At 40.0% G+C, this 23,663-nt stretch overlaps 1 protein-coding gene across 9 annotated transcripts in view; it reads right to left on the reverse strand.

Moving 5' to 3' along the window:
- Window positions 1–23,663, reverse strand: part of plxna4 (plexin A4) — a 229,723-nt gene that overhangs the window by 186,993 nt on the left and 19,067 nt on the right. For 4 of the 9 annotated variants that reach the window (XM_059511099.1, XM_059511102.1, XM_059511101.1 and 1 more), the window contains 2 exons: window positions 7,674–7,772; window positions 5,943–7,251 (listed from right to left, as the gene is read on the reverse strand). In XM_059511099.1, coding sequence (XP_059367082.1) covers window positions 5,943–7,157 — 1,215 coding nt within the window. In that variant the 5' untranslated portion in view covers window positions 7,158–7,251; window positions 7,674–7,772. Of the gene's footprint in view, window positions 1–5,942; window positions 7,252–7,673; window positions 7,773–20,538; window positions 20,848–22,096; window positions 22,661–23,663 lie in introns of those variants that run through there. The other 5 variants (XM_059511104.1, XM_059511100.1, XM_059511105.1 and 2 more) reach the window with 4 other exon arrangements.

The raw sequence follows: 23,663 nt of genomic DNA on the forward strand, positions 1-23,663 counted from the left end.
ATGTAAAATAGTAAGGCATGGGACATAATTAAGAGCTCATGTCACATGTACTGGTGCATATTTCAAAGAGACACAATGTCTTCTTAATGAGGGTGACAGCATGACCATTGTGTGTGACACGCCACGCCTCTGTGTATGTGCATGTGAGATGACTTCATTAACACCATCTAGAACGATTTAGTCTAAATCTGTTTTAATGAACTGATGAAGATGGGTAGACTGTCTGACGTAGTGAAACGCACACCCTTTCTTTTGTGAGTTTGTGTGTGCACTTGTCATGTTTGACATTAACAGTGCCCCTTCATACAGTATGACTGCCCTAATGAGCAGTAGGGCTGCTCATCTGTTCATTAAGTGGGAAATAACACACACCATGAGAGCTTGAAAGCGTCAGCACAGAGTACTGCTGCTGCCTCTGCAAATACAATTTCTTACCATGGTAATAGGGGTGGAACGGTTCTCGGAAAAAAATCTAACCGTACGATTCTCTACACAAGGTTAGGCACGCACTAGGACCACGGTTCAACTTAAATCTTACAAAGCATCTGTAATATGGTTTGCTATAAATATGAAAAATCACCATTATTTTATTTGTATCTTTACTCTATTGTATTTATTTGTTCTGTTGCTTGTAGACAGATTATTCTTATTTTCTTTATTTGGATTTGACAGTATAGTTTTTCCCTGAACATAGCACATACCGAACTGTACCGAAATTGTGACTCTAAAACCGTGATACAAACCGAGCCGTAAGTTGAACCATTCCCGCCCTACATAGTAAACCATAGTTACTTATTTCTACAGTAAAACTATGGTAATGTGTGACATTAGCAATTACTGTAAAATAAACAAAATGACAAGAAAAGCTGCTCGCAGAAGTTTAAAAGACAGACACATTGCAACAGAGCACAGGTGTCTTAGGATATGTTTTACAAAGCAGAACTTGACACACCGTTCTAAGCGTGTCACTTGGCGCAAGACAAAGTGAGACACATTGCAACAGCCTCAGTTGTCCCTCTAGTACATTTATGTTAAAAAAGAAAACATTTTTAAAAAAGAAACACTTTAATTATAGAATTGCCATTAAATCAGCAATGAAATTCATACCAAATATTCTCATTGTTGGGTCTCAGCAAGATTAGATCATAGGTCATATATTTTTCTATATTATGTTTGATATACATCTAAAATAATAAAAAAGCTATTCATCCATGTCATCTGCCTGCACATGACAGATCACGATGACTGCTAGTAAAGACCCGAATTTTGGACAGAACTAGAGATATATCTCGGATGAGCCAGGTTTACATTATGCTATGATTTTTCACAGCATAATATCCTTATCATTTGCAGAGGGCACAGAGAGGATATTAAGATATACATCACTTTCATATCTTCAGCGAAGCTGCATTACTATCATGTCATGTTGATGTAATGTTTGCAGAGGGCTGAATATTGAGAGAATGTTATCTTCACATTCATGAAGAGGGGCTTGCTTGATCTCACTGCGCTTCTCTGCTTACTTAATTAGACTTTCATATCAGGAAAGTCAAAAAGCTACGGAGTCGCTACCAGGTTTCTTTCCTTCTTTTTTCATTCTTTCTTGCTTCTTATTTTGTAATGAGTAGATTGTATGTTTGGTAAGTGATGGCGTGCAATATTCTAGCAATATTCCGACTCAGAAGCAGTGAGTTTTTCATGCATTATTGAAAACACAAACCCATCTGAGACCAACAACTGCAATTCTTGTAAAATCACCCGAGTGATATTATCGAAACATCCATCTCCCCCACTAAGATAGCAAGTTAATGTACTGTTTTCTCACTCCTGTCATTCCCCACTTTTTATCTTGTCAGCGTGGTCCCATTGAATGCAGACTCAGGAATACTACAGCCCAAGAGCGTTTAATTTCAGTAACAAAACCGCCTGGATGATATGTCATTTTTGTTTTGCCCTGGGACGCTTTCAAATGTATACTGTATATGTTTGTGGGTGTTTTTCTGAGACACATGAGTGTCTGAATGCATCCGTCTATGAGCGTGTGCTTTTATTCATAGGTGAGTCAGCGCAATTGTGCCCATGTTTCTTCTGCCTGTGGGTGTTTGGAAGCTGCTTTATACCTAATGTAGTCTGCTCACTGTGAAAGACAACATGAAACAGCATTCACAATGCATTCAATTTCCATAATGGACTGTATATTTAGATGACGCAAGATTCCGTGGCAAGCAAACAGGATGAGGTTCAAGTTTTATCCATTGGGATATAATTGCACCATAAAAAGTGCCCGCACTATTATGATAATTCTTTCTCCCAACCCACAGTCTTGGTTAAATCTGCAGACATGACAGCTCATTACGTAGAGAAAATCATAATATTTTAGGCATAAATATTATACCTATTACACATTATAAATACATATAAATATATAACTACATAAACATTAAAAACTATTATAAATCAATATAAAACATTAACTTTAATAATATTTAGTTATCAGCCATGACATTTAACATTACCATTTGAAATAGTCAATATTAATATCATCCATTTAGTCAAAATAAATGAATAGTAAACAATTAATTAAAAATTAACTCTACAAGTGAATTTGGACAAGTATTTTTTATAAATATTTTTCTAAATAAATAAATAGATATTGATAAAAATATTGGTTGATACATTTAAAACAATATGTTTAAATATGTATTGTGCATATATACATACATATATATATATATATATATATATATATATATAGTGCATCCCCAATCCATATGAAATAATGTGTTCTTCAGAATTACATAAGTTAAGAATAATGAAGCTCTGATGAATCATGCTTAAGACCAAAAGCATTTATTAAAGTAAATAGGGGGAAATGTTAATTCCATGTTGTCTTTAATAAGCCTGTGTAATCATGTGTTTGCATATTTCCGTGTTTATATTTGTGTGTGAGATCTAACAGCTCTCGGAAAAGATAATTTAAACAGTAACAGAGCATTTATCAGTCTCATATATAATGTGTTTGAGCTCACTTGTTTTTTTCTCTTCCCCAATCAAACACTTGCCTTGCTTTTAAATGAGGAGCTAGTAGCCATAGTTACCGGAGGAGGAGACACAGGCCATCAATCTCTCTCTCTCCTCACTGTGACACTCTCTCTTTAATTTATGCTGCAGTGGCCATACTGCAATGCACGCAAAAATGGCACCATTCCTCAACATAACTCCTTTCCTTCCTCCCTCTCTAGCTGTACACTTATCACGACATCACTCTCTTACAGTCTGCTTCACATTTATTCTTCTGTGTGAGTGCCTGTAAGTGTGTGTGTCAGTTTCACTTTCACCTCCACATCAGGAAAAACTTGACAAAATTCCCTCCCTTTTTGCGGAATCCCTCATGTTATCTCATTTACCACCTTAAGAAAGGTACATAGTAGGGCTGGGATAAACGATTATTTTTTAAACGATTAATCTAGCGATTATTTTTTCGATGCATCGATTAATCTAACGATTAGTTTTCCCAGACCGATTCGATTTCGATTATCTCCCCATTAATTGACTACTAACAATTTATACATGTTGATTTACGTATCTGAATGAAAAAAACATGAATTCCTTAACATTGCAATATATGTTTATTGCTCTTAAAATTACAAAATAAAAGACTGACTAAGAATGCATTACTTTGCACTTGTATAGAGATAGCATTCAATAAAACCTTGAAGCCTTGAAAACACATAGCTTACTGAAACAAGCTTACTGAACACATAGGGCCTAGCTTACTAAAAAAAAGTTCTTCTTTCAGATGAAAATAACAACAACTTGATGTCTAGCATTCAATAAAAAAGTTTACCCAAAATACTTGTTTAGAGCAATTGAAAGAATACAGTAACCAATGTAAACTTGAGGGCTTTAAGCTAATACAGAGAGTGCTTTTCCAAAAAAAAAAAAAAAAATTTACAGTGGGAGCCAGCAGCCTGTCATGGAGAAAAAAAAGATCTCCGAATGCTCCACGTGAAACTTTGGCGTTTCGCCCTTTTTCTATCGTGTCTAATGATTTTGGTTAATATGCACGAGGGAGAGAGAGAGCAAGAGAGAGAGAGAGAAAGAGAGAGAGAGAGAGAGACAGCGCTCGTGTAGTTTGAATACTGTGAGTGCGTGAAACTTTGGTGTTTTGCCCTTTTTCTATCGTGTTTAATGGTTTTGATTAATATGCACGAGGGAGAGAGAGAGCAAGAAGCGCTCGTGTAGTTTGAAGACTGTGAGTGCGCACGCCCAGCCGGGGCTCTCTCTCGTACGCGACTACGCGCCCTGTCAGGCGCCGCAGTCATTCTATTCTACATCACTCACCGATCAAATAAGGCTTTGACAGCCGCCAAAAAAAAAAAAAAAAAATGCAGAAAAACCCCTGGATTGGTTATATAACGTTGGACAGAATGTTGATCCGGCCATCGCGTATATTCAGCGCACATGAGGTAAACGTTTTGCAAACGTTTTTTAGAGAAATAAAAACAGGTCGACGAATCGATGTGCATATTTTGTCATCGATGACCTCGACGCGTTGTCCCAGCCCTAATACATAGCCATTATTATGGAACAGTAATGGTCAAATAATATGATGACATATACCATGGTATTCATATGGTATTTACATGCTACTCCAAGGTACCTCAGAGGAATGCTATTACTATGGAATCTTTCTTATAAATGCCTGAACTCATTTTATTGCTGTAGAGTTTGACCTGACTCTATTAAACCAACACTGATGTTTCTGAAAGGAGCAAGAATTCATTGGGACTGGTGAGTGGTATGTGTGGTAATAATTCATTTATTCCCTGGCTGGTATTCAATAAAGTGTTATTATAATAATAATTTGATTCTTTGAGTAAGGCAATTTCACATTTCATGTTTTATTAAAAGGTCTAGAGAAACTGAATCCCCACTGAGTATCGTAGCCCAAAGGAGATGTTGTAAACAAGTGATAAACATTTTGACATTATTTTGAGGGAATTTCTTGACCAAATGAATTATTTTAATTGGAACTGGCCGTAAGTTGGTAAACAAAATATTAGCAATTATGTTGTCACTGCTGTGAGAATTAAACTAAGAAAAATACGCCAACATTTTTTACCTGCATTTATGAAGTGAAGTGAAGTGAAGTGAAGTGAAGTGAAGTGACATTCAGCCAAGTATGGTGACCCATACTCAGAATTTGTGCTCTGCATTTAACCCATCCGAAATGCACACACACAGAGCAGTGAACACACACACACACTGTGAGCACACACCCGGAGCAGTGGGCAGCCATTTATGCTGCGGCACCCGGGGAGCAGTTGGGGGTTCGATGCCTTGCTCAAGGGCACCTAAGTCGTGGTATTGAAGGTGGAGAGAGAACTGTACATGCACTCCCCCCACCCACAATTCCTGCCGGCCCGGGACTCGAACTCACAACCTTTCGATTGGGAGTCCGACTCTCTAACCATTAGGCCACGACTTCCCACAATTTATACAGATATAGTGATCAGATCTACTGCAAGATAAAATATCATTGTCCTTCTGTAAATATCAGTGTAAAATGCAGATTGAAATTGGAAAGACAAATTCTCCAATTCATTTAGCCCAAACACCCACAGTTTAAAATAAAAGCTTTTTGCTTTCAAAACAGTCAGCTTCCAGGGAACCATTAAAAATGTCACTTTATTTCGATACCTTGTCCTGTGTTGTCAAAAGACTTGTTATAAGCACAGCCAGTGGTAATTGATCAAAAGTGGTCTTGTATTGCTAGTGGGCACTGCCTCATACGTGTGCCTTTATCAGAACAAAATTAGCTCTACTCTCTGGTAAAAACTTGAATGGACTAGTTTTAAAAATTTCAATTTGTATACAATTTGATGACTAGCCCTGAATGTAATAGCAGTACTCACATCAATCATTGTGAATGTACTCACCGCACTACTGCATGGGATGTCTTTCACTTTGAGCCAAGCGAGATCCAAGGTTCCCTCCCCTTTATAGCACGACTGCAACCGGTCCTTAATTCTTTCGTTAATCTCTTTCAGAGTGAACACGCATAGAGCTGACTCCTGAGATGACTCCTTGGGCCTCCTTTTCTGTCCTTTGGAGAAAACAGCATAAAGGATGTCATCATCGGGTCCTATGCCCAGCGAACGTGCCAGGATGGTACCTGCGTTGGACAGGTAGGCCGCCTGCAGGAGGCGATACTCAACCCCACCCTTAACGCAACCGAGAGGAACCTCGACGTATGAGTTAAATGCAGTGTCGTCCTTGCAGAGTCGCACAAGTTTGGAAGTGTACACCTGTTCACGACCGGCCGAGGATGACCCAGTCGTTGGGCCTACTCCCATTTCGGGTTGCAATGTGAGAAAATACACAAAATTTCCACTGCTAAACCCATATATGTAATAGATGTCAAAGTCTGGTACCACCGTGAATGTATCCGATGGGATTTTAATCATGGAGGCTACAAACTCATCATGGAAGACGTAGGCGAACATCCCATCCTCCTCAGAGTTACGGGTGAGCTTACGACTGGATATCGTCGGGAAGTACTCCGGTCTTCCGTCAACAGCTGTGGCCACGAACAGCTTATCAGGCGAGGCATCACCGTAAGACACAATGACCCCAAATACGGAGCCACTCTCGTTGACGCCAGAGAGGTAGTGCTCTTTTTTATGGAAGGGCTCTCCAAGTTTAAAGAGATCATCCAGGCGGAGGAGTTTGCAAATACCCTGGTACAGGCTGCCACAGGCCAGCAGCCGGTTCTCACGGTAGTCCATGAGCAGCATCTTGTTGACGTTGTTGGTCAACGTGAGAGGTTCGCTACAAGGCTGCACTATACGGGGTGGGTAGCAGTTCCGGTTATCCTCATCTGGACCGGTCTGATGTGACACCTGTACTTCCAACCCAGGTGAGAGTTTGTAGATGCGGTTCACTGCACCAAGGTACACATTCCCATTTCTGTGGTCCACCGCAAGATGGTTAAAGGTCCATTCTGGGTATTCCACCCGGAATGTGCTGTATTTCTCATGTACTCTGGATGCCGCTGAAGGTTGTTGTGGCCTCGTAGCCATGAGGGGGACTAGCAGGACAATGATGCAGCAAGAAAAAGTGAAAAGGTTCCATCTCCTGTTGTGGGAAGCCATTGTCCTGTTGCCTTTAGGGGAAGAGTGTCTCTGTCCACTACTTGTGCTCTGTATCAGTATTCAGGCTTCTTGTGAAGTTGGGAACATTTTGTACCTAAACAGAGAGAAAGAACAGAAGAATGTTAGCATTAAAGACACTAGCATTAGCTTCAACAGCAGGGCAACTGGATACCACTATCACTGTCTCCTCCACAAAAGATTCTCAGTAAAGCAGAAAGGAAGACAAATTATTAAAGCCACATGACAGTTTTCCTAACATTTTAAAAGCGCAAGAGTAATTAGAGAAAGAGAGGTGGAAAAGGGCACTCTGGGAGCTCACACAGTTGGCATGAATGGATGCCATTCTCAATGGGATAATGCATTTTCCCCAGGAGTTAACAGCTAGGATTGGCACAATTTCTCTGCCTGTGCCCCACCTCACAGCCGGACCTCTGGCTCTCTAATTGATTTTCCCCTCAGTATGCGATTTGCATGCTTTGCCGATTTTCTTCTATCTTTCAAGATAGCACAATTCACCTGCTGACACAGCTGAAGGAGGGGCAGAGCTCACAGTCATGCCTGCAATGTCTGAATAGTTGTGGGACCACAGGGCCAATTAGATGGAATCGCTAATGGCTGCACAAAAGACAAGAGACAAAAAAAAACAGAGTTTGCTTATTATACTTGAGTAAAATAAGCAACTTATGACTCATGCTAAAGGTCTAAACATTAATGCATACAGAGTATGGTATATAAAAGCCGTATTTTTAGTTCTAAAGAAAGCTAGTAGTGGTACACCAGGCTGGCACTTAACTGTGGATGTTCACAGCAGATTTGAAAATCACTGCCTAGCCATTGTAGTGGGCATTAAGACGGTATACAGAGTAAAGGGTATGGACTCCACAGTAATGATTAGCCATTGAAACAGAAAGCAGAGACGCACTAGGGGAGGGAGCGTTAGCACACTCAGTGGCATAGAAGAGTAATAAAGAGTTCGGTATATTTTCCATTCTGTGTGAGAATGGTCCTGCTGCAGCTGTGTTCATGTGCATGGAAGAGAATGGTTTGAAATATAGTAGTGTGTGTAATCTGAGCAGTGGGGGATAATGTTCTCTGATAGAAAAGTCTAGCAAAGAACCACTTCAAAACACTACAGCAGGTATCATTTACCAGCGATTACATTTAAAGTGGGAGAAAACTGAGATGTGAGCCGAGGTAAAAACAAGCATCAGGCAATGGTGGTCTTGTAAAGCTGAATCAAAACAGAAATTATGACCCCTCGGCTCGTTGGTGGGTTTAAACTGCAACCAAAAGACGAATCAACATCCGTCTCATAAAGCAATCACATGTAGAAGCTCTATAATTAAAGACTTTTTTTAACAGAAATACAGAAAATAATGGGATGAGGACTTAAAACTATATCTCCCATAAGAATACTATGGCTCAATGAACCTGTAGCTTATTTGCTAAACATTAGGTTATGGCTCCAACAACTCTCTGAAATCTTACTTGAAATCAAACTATTGTAAAATAATAAGCACCTTGGTTAGCTAGAATTTATTTTCGGTGCATGGTTGGATGTTAAGCATCCATGCCAATCCATGGTGGTAAAATATAAAAAAAAAATGCATCTAGTGCCGGGCTTTAGGATCAGCTACTCTGCAAGGTCATCCAAAAACAGGGGTTTATCTAGCATCTTCCTATAGGTTGCTTTAGGAGATTGCCAGTTGGATTGGATACAGCATCCCCAGTATCTTGAACAGGAAACATAAGTTGACCTCCAGACCGGATATAGGCCTACTCCAACAGTCCAGCATGTTGCCAATAGAAAACCAGTTCTTCTATTTGAAAGCTTTCTTGCAACACACACACACACACACACACATGTGCGCGCGCGCATATACATGATCTGGAGACCACATGCTGAGTAGCCACATCAAAGAGTGCTAATGAATTCATGTTTAATACCACACACAAGCAGCATCTCAGTAAATGCGAGGAAACGGCACATTTAGGGTTTAAGCTGTGTGTTTGTTTACTTGATAAATAATTGGATATTCATGCTTCTCATTCCAATTCTTTGTCTTTCTAGGATACAACTGCGACAGTGAAGTCTCACTTGATGCAGTTTCTTTTGTGCTTCCAGAAAACCAGCACAAATAATCAGAGTAACACAGCAATAACAAGAAAATTTGTAATTGTGAGTCAAAGGCATTTTTGACTGGACAACAGAACTGGAAAAAACAAGAAACCGATATAATGATTTGAGTCCATTATGAGCTACATGTAATAAAAATGTAGACTTCAAAATTTCTTAAGCATCATTGTAAGTGCATTTGCATTATTACGCTGCCTTCTGACATCTCAGATTGAATCTGCTGGAACAAGCCTATGTTTCCCTGTCCAGGCCATCTCATTCATGGCCTTCTGGCTAAAATGTGCACCAATTGCCAAACACCATACGCTCCACACTGGGCATCAGTATGGCAAACTGAGTTGACACCAGGCTGCTTAAATCCTGGCTTCAAGTTGGGTGGGTGAATACTGGCAGTGGTAGTCTCTCTATTTCCATGCTACTTTTTGCATTTAGAGCTGAACTCCAGGCCATCTGAGTGTCAAATGAGGTCAAGTGAAGGTCTCAGAGACCAGTTGGTGGCATTAATTGACATAGGTCCAAAAAAAAATGGGAAAAGAATAAGGACCTAAATTCACCTAAGACCAGAGTGTTTGACTGGAGCCTTTCCAGGCTTTGCAAACACTCGACCTTGAATTTCATCAGATGTCTGTGGGAGGGGGTGGGGGGCCAAGGGCATCTGAACAATCCCGAATTTATCCTCCCTGATCTAAGAGCATTATCTCAGAACAGTGCAATTCAACTTTGATTACGGCATGTCACAAAATCTCATACTCTGACACCCGCACAGGCAAAATCACGCATACACACAGACGCTTATGCACACATCCTCCTGTTCGACTTTCATTAGTACAGTATGCACTCCTCATCCCTCTATGGACAGATGGAGGGATTCATCCCTGATGTGGGTGTCTAAAGGACGAGGTGACAGAAGGATGCTAGGAAGAAAGGGAGTTATGTTTATACACCAAGCACATACAGATAAGGGTTTTTAATTATCTACAGCCCTCCCAGAGGGCTAAGGAGCTCCACCCACCAAAATCTGATGGGACTTTAGGATGCTCAAAAGAGAGAGAGCAACAAAAAGGTCACACTCAACAAATAATGTGTAATTCATTTACTCTTCTGTGTCAATAGAAATCAGCTAAAATAATAAAATGGAATACCAAATTTTCAATACATTTAATATGGACAAAAATAATTCACAATATATAGATAGACATACTTCGTGTATGGCACTGGATTACTTATAATATTATCACATTTAAAGCTGCAGTCTTATTAGCTAAAATATGCATGAAAAAATTATAAATTGTCAATACTGTAGAGATGTATAAAGCACTTTTCACACAGAAGTCGCTTTCAAACAAAATGTTTTTTCATTGGTGAGCACAGCACAATGTCAAAGTGACATCAGCACAAGTGAATCGTCATTTAATTAAGGTCTGTGCAAATAATCGATGTATCACCTGCATTAATGAACGCAATTTTGCATAACTTGTTAGTGAACTATGGCTCTGTGTAGTAAATGCCGCTCCATTTAAAAGCAAGTGATGGAGATGTACTACTAATCACAGAACCGGCTTTACTGACGAGATGCGCATGATAAATCACATTCAATTATTTGCACAGCCCTAATCTGAATTATTGTATTATTCCATTTATCATGAATTATTGTGGTGTCTGATGTCTGCATGCATCAAACTTGCTCTACTATTTACAGAATTCATCAAAACTAAAGCTCTCCCTGAATCGTGGCATTTCAAAGCAATGGACTGAGACCAAACGCTGGTCAGACAAATCCAGTGGATCTGAGAGACATGTTGACATCTGCCTGTCCTAGCTCTCTCTCCCATTTCCTTCTTTTTAATTCCTCCCTCGCTCTGATCAGAGGAACCGTAATCCTCCACAGCAGCTCTCGGTTCAAACTGACTCTGTCAAATGGTTTCCATCCATCTTCCTCTCCCTCGCTCACACACATACACAAATCACTTCCCTTTGCTTTTGAACACAGATGCATTTTTCCCCTCACACCTTTATCAAACAAGTCAGGGTCTTACTCCAAGATGAAAACGTGTTTGTCAGAGGTGCTTTCTACCTTGAGCGGGCACATGTCTCCTGTAGACCATAAAAAGATACTACGGCCGGCTGTTCTGACTAATACACACACACAGACTCACATGGAAATGATAAACGATCAGATAAAGATACACACTTAATCATGCATAGAAGCACATCAACATAACTTCTCTTACCCACTTGGTCCACCCACTTGCTATCTGTGCTGATGCCCAGTGTCATGGGCGTTGAATGCACTGAATATTATCTCTTCAGATAAAGATGTTTCGATACTGTTGAGAGGCCTATTGAAGAGCTACTGATCCTTATTGTCATTATCCTGTTATTGGGTTAGACTCCAAGCTGCTTCCTGTAGCTGTTTGCCATGCCCAGCTCATATATAAACAAATGCCTTATTTGTCACTCGTTATCATGACTTGATGAGGTCTTGTATTCAATTAAATGATGTCTCAGGAAGACCACAAAGAAGTGTGCAATGTTCAAGGGACAGTTCATTCAATTCTGTCATCATACACTCTAAACTCTAATGTAGTTTTAAACCTGCATGACTTTCTTCTATAGAGCACAAAAAAATATTTCTCAAAATATAATCTTTTGTGTACCACAAGAGAGAGTGAAGAAAGTTTTTTTTGAGAATTTTCCATTTTAACAAGGACTAAAACCATTATGTGTCATTTGAGAGGCTTTAAATCCTCAGTTTCTTAATTTAGACATTTATCCAGTATTCTTCAAATACTGGCCTCACTGATATACTGGTCTATTATAACTCTTGGAAAGTAAACAAGGGGTTTTCAGTTTTCAATGGCTGCTTAACCAACAAATCCTAACCCAGTGTATCTTTCAAACTCCCGAATGCTCCTAAAAGCCTTTAGACAAGAGAAGCAGAGGTTGTAGACAAATCAGGTCTTTCCTCTTTCACCTGAAGGTCTACTATTCATGAGTCTCAACACTTTCCTTACCATTCCCTCATTCTATTTTCACTTCCACATATAAAATGCGAGCAGCTAAAATCATATCCTTGGTCAGTCACACCACGTTAGACCTGCACACTGAAACTTTTATGTGCTCTCCTCTGGCTTTTCTATGATCTTTCACTCTGCTCAATCTTTGAACTTTATTTTCTTGATTAGTTTTCAATGGCATTCATGAAAGGTCACCTCTCAGTGTTTAAGAGGAAGTTTTATTTATGGTCCCAATACTTGCTGTGAGACAAATGCACAGTTCAGCACCTTAAATCAAAACGTTAGCCACTTCCACAGCAAATATATTCAGCACACTAGTGTTTTGGAGCAGTGATGCGGTGCTGCTGAATCTGCAGCGTTACAGCAAAAATATGTAGTTTAGCTGAGCTGTAAGTTTATGAATTGCATGTGATACGAGAAAGACTGGCCGATGTGAAATATTGCCTATGCCAAAAAATTGGTAAAAGAAAAATATACTATAATATATTTAAATTTATTTAATACTAATTTGCATACGTGTAAAAAATTAAATATATTCCCTGCAACTAATGCACAACATACACAAGAAGTGACAGTGCTGACATATAACTGCATACACACACACATAGAAACATGCCTTCATAGCATACACACATGTGAGAAGCAGCAGTGAGGGACAGCAGTGATGTGTGTGGTGGGGGTCGATGGGAGGTGTGGATTTGATTTCTCTCCCAGACTGAAGGCTTTTCCCTTCAGCTTTCCTCAAAGCAATCTTGGGGCGTTTCAGAGGCACTGATGCAGGTAATAAATCAGAGATCATAAAAGTTCATTTCCCACACAGCTGAGTCTCTAATACAGTGCTGATGTGTGCTGGGCCAGCCGGAGGTGGGGTCTGACTGTCATCACTGCATGCCACATATCATCAACTAAAAAGAAAGATGGCTAGAGGTTTCAGCTGACTTGAGTTTAGTTTTGTCTTCAATAATGAATGTGACTAGATGGCAACAGCTGGCCCTAGATCAGTAACTGAACAGCTTCCTTGTTTTTCTTTCTATGAAACCATCAGTTTTAGCCCAAAGGCAGATTGCACAGTCAAAGTAAGATGAATAATGATGTATGGAGGGCAGGAATAAATAAAGTCAGATATGGTCTCTGAAAACTACAGCTAACACAGTCCATATTAAAAACTGGATGTGACCCATCTAGCTCTGGTTTACATACAGTATTAATACTCAATCTCATCCAGTAGTGTTGGATGAACTGGACCTGCAAGATTAACTTCTTAGACATGAATGCCTGATAATCACAAGCTTAGAACTGATTATTATAAACCGTTAAACTGTGTTTTTAATTTGTGTGTGTGTGAGGGGGGGATGGAATAATCTTGGGATTGGGGCCTGGATACACATGACTGGTTTCAACACTGGTAATCCAACTTATACCCTCCCATTCTCCACACACACACACACACATTCATCTCAGTGTTCCTTAAGTGGAATCTTGGAGACTTTCTTTCAGTTATTCTCCATTCAAAAGAGTCTCAGAACTCTAATTTAAATTACAAAAATTGGTTTGCGATGTAAATCTTGTCATTTGCAACATTTATTGTGTGTGTGTGTGTGTGTGTGTGTGTGTGTCCAGGTCTATTTTGTAGATCTTCCCTCAAAGTAAGTACATAAAATGTGGGAAAGAATCCAATTGGAGCATTGCATCAAGAACAATAACTATATGAATCCACACCAACAGACAATGTTCTGTTTATTAATGTGCATTGCAGTTTTGTTGTCTGTGGGTTCAATGATTTTATCATTCATAATCTTTAAGTAATTCCATTGATATCCATTTACTATTACAGCTGTGGTGTGGACTTCCCTGCTCTCACAGAATTAGAATGACTATTAAAACTTTAGAGTTAAATGTATCCTTAAAGTTGTCATCCTCTGGGTAAACAGCCCTTAAGACTGGACATAAGCCCTGGGCATAAACAATGAAGCCTCTTCCCTCTTGTTGGCAGTGAGCTAATGAGAGTGGACATACTTTAGGAACATGACCGCCAAATTCTAACACACTTATACAGCAATAAGACCCTGTCAGAAGCTTTTACATTAAATCTAGCATTCTGAAAGCACATGTGTTCAGATTCAAAGCCTAAAATAAATCACTGACCCATTGAAGTCAATTGAACACACTGGAACAGCTTGGAAAGATATTGTAATAGCCAGCGTGGCTAAAGAATCTGTTATAAAGAATCTGTCAGCTCCGCCTCTGGTCTAAGAGAAAACCCATTTTCTTACAGGCTCACACAAGTGATAAATCACCAGCTCTACATTAACTGTAAGACCAAATGGAAGCACAGACAGAGGGAGAGAGAATAGAGATGGAAACAGTTTTCCAAAAGGTCACAAGAAAAGCAACTTAAATTGAGTCTCCAGCAAAAAAAATTAAAAAACATTGCGATTATGTGTATTACTTCTTGGAGCAACACAAGAGACGACTCAAATATCAAATATCATTAGCAACACAACAGTCGAGAAAGTCAGCCAGCATAATCAGAAGGCAGCAGAGTTTAAGAACAAGAGGACAATTTTTGCATGCATGGAATTTTATTGGATTCCTCCACCCCATGCAAAACAAATTGATTTACCTTGTATTTCAAGACTGCTTATAAGTAGCGCTGTTGTGATAATTACAGCTGGTTTTTGAGGAATCATGCTGCGAGTCAAGTCGATATCTGCTGCTTATGTCAAGTCTTATGATGTTATTCAACACAACATTCAGACAACCATAGCTGTTAAATTACTGATAAGAATGAGTTCAAGAAATGACTCGCTCATTTAGAGGCATTTTGGAGGACTAGCATTTAAAGTGTATGAGTCATCAATAAACAGAGTGTGTGCGCACTCTCTCTCCCACTCTCACACACACTCAAAAATGCATTATTCCTTTACTTCCCACTCCAAGGCTCTACGGACCAGACGCATCCATAAAGGCAAAAGCAACGCAATGCCACAAAACCACCACTGTGTCTGCACTAAGGTTTCCTGGTCAAACTGATGTTCAATAACACCATTCAAGTGCAGATGACAAAAACGTTTGCATGAGCACACACACACAGACCGACAAGCTTATAGCGTGAGTGAAGATGTCACATTGGTAATGGCCTGGAGGCAAACTGTCATGGGTGTCATATGTATAGATAATGAAGAACGAGAGGCACACAGTAGCTTCTTTGATGTGGGCTAACCGTGATATGCTCACTTCCATCCACATGCGTGTGAGTAGACAGATGAGCTATTGTCCACCGCTGGAAGATTACACACCACTCGAGTGTCGCAAGTGGCTACAAAAAAACATATGCAGATGAACCTCATCAATATGCATTTTATACAAAATTAAATGTAAATGCAGTCCATGGTTGCTTGCAGAATCACTAGCTGAACTTTCTGCCACAACTTTCTCATTGAATGAGCGGCGGGTGCCGCTGCGCCCAGCTTTCTGCGCCTGGCCTGACGCCAGCGCTCTTCTCCTCCTCATCTGTGTGCAAGAGTCAGGACCGGAAGACAGCACTCCATTCTGTTTTCTATTTACCTTCCTCCCTCGCTCTGTTTGTCAGAACCCTTGTTGTAAACACCCAAGGCTGCTTTCGAGTCCTTTCAGCAGGGGCTCCTGTGGTTTGGGATGAAGGAAACATAATCCATTCCTCTTTTCTTTCCCTCTCCGCAGTTGGTCAGGCTGTTTAATTTGATTTCCAACATGCTAAAACGCGGCACATTTCTTGTGTGAGTGAATCCGAGGGGTCTTGTTGAGCATGCATGACCACTCCCCAGAAGCTAAATCATAGTGACACTGGAAAAGTGGAAATAACCTGTGTGTTTACATTTACCTTCCTTTTTACTCTAAGCAGATATTCTATCCCACGGCACTGCAGTGACATGAATCGCTCTGACAAGATTCTAATATCACCTTCATTCATGTTAGCTGTGCCAAATAAGACGACTTGTGAAGCGCGTCCAATGAGGGCTTGAAAACGCTTATCTTGAAGGCGCTGGAAGAATGTGGGATGCCAAGGGCATAAAATGCTGGTAGGGAGGATCATGCGACAGCTGCAATTTCTTGTCTGCATCTCTGAAATGTTTGGAAATACTACACAATTCATAATCCTGAAAAACATGTTGACTCCTTTAAAGGAGGAATAAGGCTTAATAATACTCAACTCAGCATTCAGTCTCCGATTCCATTCCATGAACCATGTTGATTTATGACAAGTTTGATCATTCCCCCTTGCATTTTATCAACGCTCATGGTGACACTCACTGGTGCCCTCTAGTCCACACTACAGTGGTGATTTGTATGTGTACGTCTGTGTGTGGGGAGGTACATTAAGAGGGATAATGGAGCTAAAAAGTCATGTTTCCATGGGAACACTTATAGATGTGTGAGTGGGTGGCTGAGGGACTGAAGCTCACTGATACAACGAAGATGCTTAATGCACAGAACACAGAGAAAGAAACCCACATACGCATTGACAGACTGAATACACAAATGCAACTGCAGACATACACACTGCCAAGCTTCAATGCATCTGTTATATAGTATAGACATTCACAACATGGTTGCAGTATGCTTAACAGATTCACCTGTGCCTGCACAAATCAAGACAGCAAAAAAAACATGTTAGTTTGTCTAGTCCGATGCTCACTGTCAAGGGGAATTAAACCCAACCTTGGCAACCCAGAATGCATAACGTCAAATGCAGATAAACCACGATCTATCTCTTAGATAGACACTAAACAGACTGAAACCAAAGTCAACAGGAAGTTGAATCACTTCAAAACAGGAGTACATTTCACTGTCCTAACAGCAAAGGACAAGTGCATCATTAGAGAATCCTGAAGTTTTCATAAGTGGATATTAACGGCAAAATAGAAATGTTGCCGACATCCTGAACACAACTGATGAAATAGTATGACATCTTGCTTCATCTTATCTCTCTCTTTGCAAGAACAAGAAATCTTGCTTAAAACTCATACACGTTTGCTGGCACTGACACTACTTTAAAACTGAGTCTTAAGGCCCGTTCACACCAAGAACGATAACTATAAAGATAACTATAAAGATAACGATATTAGCGTCCACACCAGTGAACGATATTGTCTGTGTATTCTAAGCGGACGCGCGTCTGCTGCTTTAAATTCTCGAGCTCATTACAGCAGGATTGATTCTGATTGGTTGGCAATGTTTTTATCGTTCATCAGAAAAAGAAAATCGTTCTGAAAGTGATTCCAACGATATCGTTTCTCTTTGCCTTTATCGTTATAGTTGTGGTGTGGACTCCGCTATTCTTTAATATTGAGAACGATTTTTAGAACTATATCTTTATCGTTATCTTTATAGTTATCATGCTTGGTGTGAACGGGCCTTTAAGGTGGATGTTTCAAACAGCAAGTTCACTTACAAAAGGAACAAGATACATATGCATGTCTGCAAGTTTCAAATAATTTCATGCATCTGAAACCAAACTAATTCATTACCTGTCACGCATGGCTTAGCAGAGGCAAATATAAAAGCCAGTATAGAGGGTTGTTTTCCATATAATCCTCCTGACCTAACCCATGGGAAGATCTGCACCAGAAATACTCTGCTCTCTTTCTTTAGGTATATTACTGAAACTACATGGAAAGGTCATATCACCAAGTTCATCATAGCAATGTTATAAATTTTGAAAAACAAATTCCTATTCACAATGACACTGTACTGACAACTGCTAGTAGCATAGTAGCCGCTGCATGGCTTCTGATCATAAATTAGACGGATCACCAATTTGAAAATCATATGACCCTTTTAAAAAAAAAAAAAAAAATGAAGCAGATATATGCTAAGACAGATGGCCTGCGGTTTTGTAATGGGACTCACTTTTGCAACAGTGGTGACAGGAAGAGGAGTTTCTCACTGGAGGAAATCACTCTCTCCTCATTATCCACACAGACACATGCACTCACATACTCACTAGCACACACACGCGGTGGGACATGGGGGACGCACAGCAGGAGTCTATTCTGAAGATGTCAGAAGCAGGCAGAACTGTCACTTGCAATTCACACATTTACCTACAGACAAATGCATTCAGTCGCACACAGAACCGCACATGACATGAGCATATGTGCAGATGCATAGACCGATCTACAATAAGAAACTCTCTCTACATTCCTAACACAAATATTTACTGCGCAAATAAACTTTGTGCTCTGCCAAGGCACAAAACACTTTCCAGGTACAAGGTTAATTTACTTCCCAAAGAAACACTGCATGTTAAATACTCAGGACAAAAATCAAGGACGTGTGTTTGTTGCTAAGCTAATATAAATAATGGAACGATAAGTCGTAAAAACTGTTATAGTAACCCAGTCACAGCAGAAGGGTTAGGTTCATACCACACACACCCAAACACGTTTTCAACAGGCCGGTAGAGAGAAACAGTCAAGCAGAGTCTCATTAAGCACAACAAGATTACAAAAATTGATTTTTCTTCCTCTTAGATTCCTGTTGGCTACTGTGTCTTACCGAGCTGTTCAAATAGCACACATCTTTAATCAAAGCTCATGCAGTTCAAGATCATTTTCCTAAAGTCAACTCATCAAGCTGCTAATTAATTGGGTTATAGGTAAAGATATACACATTCTCACAGTATACAGAACAGCAAATCTATAAACTCCATTGAAGAGCTAACCAATGTCAGGTCATTGTTCCAGAGAAGCTTTATGGAAAATCAAGATACTTGAGCGATTATATACTTTACATTTGTGACCCTGGACCACAAAACCAGTCATCAGTCATTTTGCACCCTCAGATTGAAGATTTTCAAATAGTTGTATCTCAGACAAATATTGTCCTAACAAATCATACATCAATAGAAAGCTTATTTATCCAGCTTTCAGATTATGTATAAATCTCAATTTCAAAAAACGACCATCATGACTAGTTTTGTGGTCCAGGGACACATTTTGTGTCAATACAAGCAATTAAGCTGTTGAGAAATGCTATATATGCTTTATATATCGCCATTTGCGAGTATACTGTATGAATGCAGATAAATTTAAAAATACGTATACATCAAATTTGATGTAAAGAACTCAGCAATAATAGTTATATTTTGCAACAAAAGTCAAGTAGTTGAGTTTTGCTCTACAGTATATGGCTGTACTTTAGCGTAATACTGATATGTTAAAGATTGATATAATACCTTATTAATTAGAAGATGCCATTATATTGCCATAATTCTCACCATTACTACGCCAGTTAGAGACCATATCAGAGCAATAGCCAAACTCAAATACAGATGCTGTTGTCTTGGACAGCAAAAGCAAAACTTAAACCTGATAGGTTGGTACAGCCAATCAGCAACCTATAAGAACAGAGGGGGCGGCTCTTCTTTGGAGGAGCGGACAGAGAGAGTCATTCACCAGTTCCCAAACCAGTCATTCAGCCTCATGTCAACTGCTCTGAGTTCATACTGAAGAGTGAAAACACACTCTTAAAGTCCAGTGCATATTTTATTAAGTCTCACTCTCATATCATTAATAATATAATGTTTACATTCAATGCATTCCGTATTCCATTCTATCTATTCTAAGGTTATCTCTAACTATGGCCAGGAAAAGAAAGATTTTGAAAAATGTTGGCATTATATTCATCCTTGCAGATAGCACTGTGTTTAAGGTCTCTGAAATCTCTCTGGGGGCAGAGAGACAAGCAGACTGTCACGCGTTCAAGGTTGAGATGCCACTGGAACGCACTGAAATGATTAAGTTTTGTGTTTTATCACAGTCTGATGGTACTTGCCGTTTCTCCTTGAAACTCAGGGGCACTCTGACTGCAAAAGCATGCACGGAGTGCTTAACACATTCATCCACACCTACACTTTTAATAAACGGATGCAAAAAAAAAAACAGCCATATTGTTGTATGCAAATGCACACACATACTGGCATTCACCTATAGCTTTACGCTATTAAAAAGCAAGCCTTAATTGGCCACATGCAGACACAACGTACACTCACAGTACAAAAGCCTTGTTTCTTATCAGCCTCTAAAAAGAACAAATTCCACTCAGTTCACAAAAGCTTAAATACTTCATTAACACAATCTTCATAATTTCATAATTCATAGGCAGAAACCTCCGGATACAGTCAGCGGCTGTGAACACTGTGAAGTCCCACTATGAATAGAATCCTTACAGAAATACCACTCACCAAAAGCGTGTCAACTCCTATGATTACTTTAGATTCCAGTACGTACCCCACAGACTCACACTCTCAGCTGACAAAAGATGAGTATAACAAAACAGTTCATGTTTAAGTCAACGAAAATGTCAACGAAAAGTTGCCAATTACACGGCTGGCAAACAGCAGTGATGTGTTACTGAAGATGATGCTCATTTCCACAGCTGTGAGGGCAGAGGACTGGTGATGTGTCCATCGGACAAACTGAACATCAGAAACATGCGTTAGATGTGTCCTCAGCTGATCTATGCTGCATTGAGGCAGCCATAAGGGTTTGCAGATGCGTTGCTTTGAGACACAAAACAATGGCTCAAAAGGAAATGGTCAGCGGCTCCCTCTGAGAACAGGAGTCATGACATTACTGCAGCTGCCCCTGATTTCACATGTAAATTAGGGAAAACTTTTGACCCACCCATAATTGCAACTGTATGTGTAAATAGACCAGTATAAACGATAGATAGGCTAGATAGATAGATAGATAGATAGATAGATAGATAGATAGATAGATAGATAGACAACCACTGTGTCTGAACATAACGGTGTATTAGCCAGTAATTCTCAGGGTAAAATCTCACGTATGCTAGTCGCTCATTCTCCACCCTGCGCCGTCAGGTAAAGCGCGCACGCTGAGAAGAATCGCTCACGCACGGGGCTCAGAGAGCAAGTTGCGCTCTCTAGTTAACGCTCTCGCGGCACAGCCGCATGCTTGAAACTGGCTCCTTTTGCTGAAGACTTTTAACAGTCCCATGTGCGCTGTTTGTAGCGTTTAATCTCTGGCCAGCCATGAAGAATGTTTCCAAAACAGCGCTTTAGCCGAGAAACATGTGCGTAAAATGAATATCATGCGAACTGCGTCATCTCCACTTTGTATTTTAAGTCACGTCTTAAGCCTTGTATGATGAGACAAATGGAAGAGCATAGCCTCATCTAATAGCGTTAAGGCTCATAAACATAGCTCAGCCAACACTGAAAATTGTGTCATTTAAGCCTACTAAACCTCATGTTGTGCCGAACATAGGCTATGACTTTTTTCCATGGAACACAAGATATGATGTTAAGGCATAATATTAGTGACTGACAGCCCATTGATCACCATACAGTGAAATTGAACTGTCTGTATGCCCACAACATCTGCTAACCAGAAAGTAAAAAAGGTTTGTAACAACATGAGGTTCAGCAAACGATGACAGAATTATCATTTTTGGTTGAACTACCCCAAAAATGTATGAGTCGTATGCGCTTGTCATAAGGCACTACACAATCTAAATGATCAGTTTAAAAATGGTCTCCATATGTTGTTCTCAGTTTTAAATGTAAAAGCTCCAGAGTAAAATATTACACAATACTGTAACGCGCGGGTGCGGATGCTGCATTGCCCTCCTCACAGCACGCCCTTATACTACACGGCAGGTAGTGCGCCTCGCTCACCTTCTCAAATAACCTTTCCCATGCGTTATTCCGTTAAATAACGAGTTCAAGATGTAAAACGCCAATCCCGTTAAACGGTTGTCCCGTGTCAAACACTTACCTGTTCTCGCTGCGGATTTCACCTCACCGCCGCAGTCGCGCTCACACTGCGGATGATGGGCACCTTCACAGGAATCCCAACTCACTTACTCCTCAAACACAGCCACAAATAAAACACTCGACTTGGTGGCTTTCGCGTATCACCGACACTTAATTCTATCGAAAAGATCCTCCGCGTTTAATTTCCCCAGGAAGCAACGACAAACGAGCTGCAGAATCCCATCAACGACTAAGCTGAAGCTCTGGTGACCGTTAAAATTGCCGCTTGCGCTATAGTTTCCATTATGAAGCGCCGATTGACGGAATTTAAAGCGCGCTAAAGCGGCAGCCGGAATCCCGCGTGCAGCAGTTGAGCAAGCGAGCGAACGAGCGCTGCGGTCAGAGCGGCTGTTTCGGAGTTTGCTGGTTCGCAACTGACTCCCAAGTACCAGATGAGAGGCGTGAGTCAGTGGCTTTCTGCTAAGACGCAGCGACTGTCTTGTTTTACAAACCGTCCTGACTTGCCCGCAGTGACATCCCGAATCTGGCCACTGATTGGGCTAATTGTAAAATCTCATTGGCTGCAATCGGCGCGCGCGGCTGGCATGAATGAGGCATATGCGGCACCCCAATGTCTTTTAATGTGTTTATAATGCATGCATTACACAGTGGCACGGATTTGGGGTGGGAGACACGGGTGAATGTAATAGGCTACTGCGGACAGAATGGTTTACGGATTTGAATATCTGATCGACAAGATTATTTGGAGATTAGTATGTAAACGTAATACAAAAATCATGTCAGGAGATTAGCGTTAGACTAATTTATTTTACGATCATTATTTTATTCCATCAGAGATTAATCAAAATAAATATATTCGTGGATAAATAAATCCAAGTGATGGTATTAATGTAATTAACAAAAAGAACGTGCAAATGTTATTTAATAGGATATTAACTCTGAGTTAAAATAAATATTAAACATTTCATAAAATCGCATTGTAGACTTGATATAAATACAGTCCAGCAGATTTCTATGATTTTTGGCCGTTTATTACTATCATAACCAATAATCTGATAAACTTTTACACCTTGCTGTATATGAAAAAGACTGGTTGGCATCATAGTATGCTTGATTCACTGCAATATTCCTGAACGAAAAGCACTCAAAACACTGCATCACAGCTCCACCTGCAGGCCCATACAGTACTGCAGCCATATTCCAGCAGATACCCTGCCACAGACAGACCCTCATGCAATGGACCACAGTCCTGGTCCTGAAGGACTCCAACTATATATTTTGAAAGTCTCTCTTATTTGACGGTCATTTTGGGACATAAACATGAAGTAATGAGCTAATGTGTGTTTGATATGAAACAAATGCAAAATGGTACCATCCATTTATACCTAAAGACAACAACCTTCCTTAATGTCTTGTGTTCATTCCTAAAGACAGCATCTGGCTCAGATCTTGGTTTCTCTGATTCTCATTTGTTTGTACAATGCTGAAATATAATCCAGGTTTGTGTTCTTCTTTAATGAAAACTCTTCACCCCACTTGTTCTTTTAAACATTTAAATAGTTTGAGTT

Source organism: Carassius carassius, chromosome 26 (genome assembly GCF_963082965.1).
Source record: "Carassius carassius chromosome 26, fCarCar2.1, whole genome shotgun sequence".
NCBI lineage: Eukaryota > Metazoa > Chordata > Actinopteri > Cypriniformes > Cyprinidae > Carassius > Carassius carassius.